The following is a 5,689-nucleotide window of genomic DNA, read 5'->3' as shown; positions in this document are numbered from 1 at the left end:
TTGCAGAAATATGCCATGGATTGTGAGCGACCTTTATTAAACTGTCATGGTAAAGCTTTTGCAAAACACTTTTTGTGCATCAGCTTTGGTTTTGTTTATGAATGCAATGCATAGCATATTTATGCTATGGATTTTCGGTATTGCAAATTTGCCAAGCCATGACAAATGCAAATGCGTGTATTTTGTTTGTGTATTGCAAATAATTTGCAATACAAATTTGCAATGCAATGATGCTAGGCCATTTGCACCGGATCGCGAATAGCCCTTATGTACCTACATTGCATTGCATTTTTGACTGAACACACTCCAAAGGGTGTAGACAGAGTATGTCTGCTAAGAGCAATCCTTATGGTCTAAACAGGCTCTGACCATCGCAATAAACATGATTGCCTAAGTACTATATACATTAAAATGCTTACTCTCCTGATTCTACGCTATATTACCTAGTTATTTGTTACGACTGGTCATACTTCTTTGGCTTTCTGCAGTCTTTGGAATGGTGGCCTGAACAATTAAATTTGTAGCACCTTAGACGTTCATCGGTGCGTTGCTTTAATGCTGTGCGTTCCGGCAATGTAATATGAGCAGAATGCTTTCACAAATTCGTTTGGTAACATAAAATTGTGCGATCTTTCTTCATTCCGGAGTTGCTTGTCTGGAGTTCCTTCAGCGAGGTAGTCGGCGAATTCTTCATAGCTTATGTTCAAATCCGCTCTTAGGGCGAACTTGTCATTATAATAATTTGTGAAATTTTCTTCCGGCACCCACATTCGACTTTGGAACCTAAGACTGCGTTCAAGCTTTCTTCGTGTGTACCCGCCATTTGCTTATCTTTTTCAAGCAGAGCCTTTTGTCGCTTAAGGAGCTCCATTTCTTTTTTCAGCGGGTAACGGATAATTGTTCTGCTTAAGTACAACTCCCGCTATCGCTGTCTTCGGCGTGCCTTACTGGACGACGCCCTAAAGTGCCGCTTACGTACCAAACCATGCCGCTTCGAAAACACACTCCATCGTTGTCGTCGTCAATAATATTGTTGCTTCTTAAAATTCTGTCGTTGTTTGCACCGTTATTCCCACCATCATTTGTGTTATTGTTCTTAAAATTGGCTTGTGCCAACGGCCGTGCACCAGGTCTTCAGCTGCAACAGTGAATAACTCTCAGCGCTTATGTTTTTACTTTCCATTTTTTATCTATGCAATGGTTTTGCAGACCACTTCTGATGTAATTTATCAGATTTTAGTGGTATCAAATAAAACTCAACTTCTCTTATATTTGCTAAGAACAATCCTTATGGTCTGAACAGACTCTGACCTTCTCTTAAATACTAATTTCGTATAAACTTAAGAGCTATTTACATTAGTGCTTACAGCAAACATGACTTAATACTAGCAGTAAACATGTTGGTTTACACTAACCCATGTAGAAATGCTGACAACATGAACGCCCCTGATAACACCATAAGTTTCAAAAGCCGTCCTTGAAATGAAGGCTCTTAGACCCGTTTGTTTCAGTTGATCATTTAACAAGACATTGTTTGCGACAAAAGCGCATTTAATGCTACTTTATAAAGGGTATGGTCTATCTTTGTAACGGGTGATTTTTTTGAGGTTAGGATTTTCATGCATTAGTATTTGACAGATCACGTGGGATTTCAGACATGGTGTCAAAGAGAAAGATGCTCAGTATGCTTTGACATTTCATCATGAATAGACTTACTAACGAGCAACGCTTGCAAATCATTGAATTTTATTACCAAAAAAAGTTGGCAGAAAATCCGCTTTTTTATCGACAAATTTTGTTCAGCGATGAGGCTCATTTCTGGTTGAATGGCTTCGTAAATAAGCAAAATTGCCGCATTTGGAGTGAAGAGCAACCAGAAGCCGTTCAAGAACTGCCCATGCATCCCGAAAAATGCACTGTTTGGTGTGGTTTGTACGCTGGTGGAATCATTGGACCGTATTTTTTCAAAGATGCTGTTGGACGCAACGTTACGGTGAATGGCGATCGCTATCGTTCGATGCTAACAAACTTTTTGTTGCCAAAAATGGAAGAACTGAACTTGGTTGACATGTGGTTTCAACAAGATGGCGCTACATGCCACACAGCTCGCGATTCTATGGCCATTTTGAGGGAAAACTTCGGAGAACAATTCATCTCAAGAAATGGACCGGTAAGTTGGCCACCAAGATCATGCGATTTGACGCCTTTAGACTATTTTTTGTGGGGCTACGTCAAGTCTAAAGTCTACAGAAATAAGCCAGCAACTATTCCAGCTTTGGAAGACAACATTTCCGAAGAAATTCGGGCTATTCCGGCCGAAATGCTCGAAAAAGTTGCCCAAAATTGGACTTTCCGAATGGACCACCTAAGACGCAGCCGCGGTCAACATTTAAATGAAATTATCTTCAAAAAGTAAATGTCATGGACCAATCTAACGTTTCAAATAAAGAACCGATGAGATTTTGCAAATTTTATGCGTTTTTTTTTAAAAAAAAAGGTATCAAGCTCTTAAAAAATCACCCGTTAATTCGGTCCATATCTTTAAATCTATAGGGTTTTGATTTGATCTTATAGTGATTTACCACTATTGGTTCTGTTATCCTTCGCAATTTCTTGCATCAATTAAAACAAAGACATCACCAAGAATATTTTGTGGGTGTCTATACAACTCTGTCCGTCACTGTTCAATGTGCTGCTGTACTTTTATTTGTACCGTTAACTGTCGCGCTATCCATTGTCTCACTTACTCTTCTGCCATTTTATTGACGGTACTTTCCTCATTATCCATGTTTTTCTCATGTGCTTTTACGGTTTTTTTTTCTAACCTCAGAGGCTCCACTTATATTAACACTTCTGTCAATGTTTTTTGCTTTATATTTCAAAAAACTATCTTTCGCCTCATTTTCTTTTTTAAACGTTTCCCTCTCGTTAAGTTTATGCCCGATACCACCTCAAAATTATCTGCCGTTGACACCCTCGACTGCAATGTCGACGAGTCGATTACGCCGTTCGCGGCAGCCTCGCGTGTATGAAAAATATACATTCGTTTGCTATTGAAAAAAAAAAAAGTATTTTTAGATGTTGAACGCCCACCTGATCGAACTCTATGTTCAGTGAATGTCGATATTTTTTTTTTTAATATTAACCGTATTTGAATAGTCTGTGGTTTTTTGAATAAAAAATATATATATTGCGGCGAAAAATCGTTTTATTTCACCGTTTTTAATTTTTTTTTTAATCCGTCAATATGAAGGCCCTCAAATTAAGCGTTTTGATTCAGTGATGAGCTCTTCATTCGATCCAAATCTCTTACCGTCCAGACATTTTTTTCAGGTTGGGAAACAGTTCGTAGCCCAATTTATGAATTTTTTACATGGTGACTACACACTTGTGCACCCGTGCATTGTCTTGATCTAACAGTAGTTTTTTCTTCGCCAAATGCTGTCGTTTCTGCTTCAAGTCAATACTGAATCTGCGCAAAAGCTCCGAGTAGTATTCGCCCGGTGATCCCTTTTATCCTTTTCAAGGTTATCGATGTAAATGACGCCGCGTATATTCCAACAAACTGTGAGCACGTTCACCCGGAGAAATCCACTGTTGATTGACGATCAAAACGGTACAAAACCTCGTTCGTATCGCACCTGAACAGCGCCAAGTACTTCTCACACAGTTGCGTTTATGGTCGAGTGTGAGCGATTGCGGCACCTATCGCGCGGATTGTTTTTTTCATATCTAAATATACGTGTAATATGTGATGTAACCGCTCAGTTGAGATGCTTACAGCCTAAGCCACCTCATACATGCATGCACCTGCACTCTCCGATCGTCCAATATTATTTCATGGATTTCATCGATGGTTTCTGGCGCGACGATCTCTTTTGGGCGACCTTAACGTTCGGCGCCACTTGAGCTGGTACCACCACAACGGAACTCAGTAAATCAATGTTTAACCATTTATATTGAAGGTGCAAACTCCCCATAGTATTTATCAAGCCTTTCCTTGGTTTCGATGATGGTTTTTTTTTTTACGGAAAAAATTATGCTCAATCAGTACAAATTCACTTTTTTCCATTTTCGTTAAATATCACGAGTAGGGGAAATTTAAACTGCATAAACTTATTCATTTTGAATAAATATATTTTAATTTACTTATTCGACTACTACCTCATTTATTTTTTTATTAATTAAAAAATATATTTTATGAAACTTCTTTATTGTATTAATAATGGTGAAATGCTTTTGGCGCTTGTTTTCATTGCATATTCCTGATTCCTCGGTTTATGTTTTCAGTGAAAATACGCTCACTGACATGTGGTATAAAAAACAGTGCATCAATTGATCAACTCCAAAATCAGCTCCCAGTTATTTGTAACAGTATTAGAATTTTGAAAAAAATACTCCTGACGTGATAGTATCTGACTGAAAATCAATCTCAGTCAAAGACAAGTACTGTGATAATATTTACAGTTTCATCCAAGATTTATCGATAAAAAAGTTTTAAGTTTAATATGTCAAATCAAGTTATGAAACGGTAGAAGCATTTAACACTTCCTTTTATAGTTAAATATAATATTCTACAAATTGATTTACTATAAAATTCTTTTACAATTAGAATTCTTTTAAGTTTATGTCTATCCTTTTCCTATTTCCGTTTTGTTTTGGTTCACTTTTATTTCTTTTCTTTTTCTGCTCTCTTTTGTTGTTTCCAGAACAAATAAATGCAACAACTACCGCCTGCATGCCCTTGAACGGGCATCTGCTCACTGCAGCTTCGTCAATCGCCAACGCCAACATCAGCATCTATTCTCATACCAATGCAGTACTAGCAGCGACCAACAATCGCCCTCCTGCTGCAGTTATCGGTGTTCCTCCTGTTTCTACCGTGGCTGTCAGCGTCAATGGCACTTCATTGAATACTTCAAGTGGCGGCAATAACTATACTAATCCGCCTATATTCAACCACCCGCCCATCATTTCACCCACATTCATCGAACACAAGTACTCGGCGAATACTTTCAAAGAGAAATTTTTGGCAAACCTGCGTGCCAACCATAGTAGCGCCCACAAATCAAATAATAATATCAATGGTAGTAGCAACAATAAACAATCGTCTGACAATTGCAATGCTACTACCAATGACAGTAACAACAATAATGGCAACAATGCCAATGCGGTCGCTAATGAAGCTGGTACCGATAATTTGATGGGCAATCACTCTAGCAGCGACTCAACAGCCAACGCTACTGTCGGTATCGATGACTTGTGTTCCATACAACAGCAATTAAGTGAAAACTATAATAAGAACACGATTTATCAGAAGACAATAAATTGAACGCTTTCAATGAGACGACCAGCTTCGAAGTGGTGAAGTTGCGGAGCTGCGTGCAATATCCACGTATTTATATATGTATCTCCTATATATATAAATAATACGGTAAATATTTGGCTGTGACGAAGATGACGAAGACTACAGAAAGGCAAAGCGGCGAGTGCAACAAACAAAGAAATTAAATTCAAAAAGTATAATAATTAAATAAACAACAATGCACGAGAGAGAATTGAAGGCTGGGGTAAAAGCTGAAGATAAATGGTGGGTGCAAATTGGGCGGTTAGTTGAGATGCTATGACACTCCTCATAATTGCGAGGTAAAGCTTAATATTTTTCAGTGTCGTTTTGAGCTATACGATA

General features: G+C 38.2%; 1 protein-coding gene across 1 annotated transcript; it reads left to right on the top strand.

Moving 5' to 3' along the window:
* Positions 1-4,709: 4,709 nt before the first annotated feature.
* Positions 4,710-5,332, top strand: LOC118754004 (transcription factor mef2A-like; the record flags this gene model as incomplete). Its single annotated transcript, XM_036488877.1, has 1 exon — positions 4,710-5,332. A coding segment is annotated over one exon (623 nt), but the record flags the coding sequence as incomplete, so codon positions are not given.
* Positions 5,333-5,689: the final 357 nt, after the last annotated feature.

Source organism: Rhagoletis pomonella, unplaced genomic scaffold, assembly GCF_013731165.1.
Source record: "Rhagoletis pomonella isolate Grant_MI unplaced genomic scaffold, Rhpom_1.0 Rhpom_scaffold_03180, whole genome shotgun sequence".
Classification (NCBI taxonomy): domain Eukaryota; kingdom Metazoa; phylum Arthropoda; class Insecta; order Diptera; family Tephritidae; genus Rhagoletis; species Rhagoletis pomonella.
This window is presented reverse-complemented; position numbering and strand designations above follow the sequence as displayed.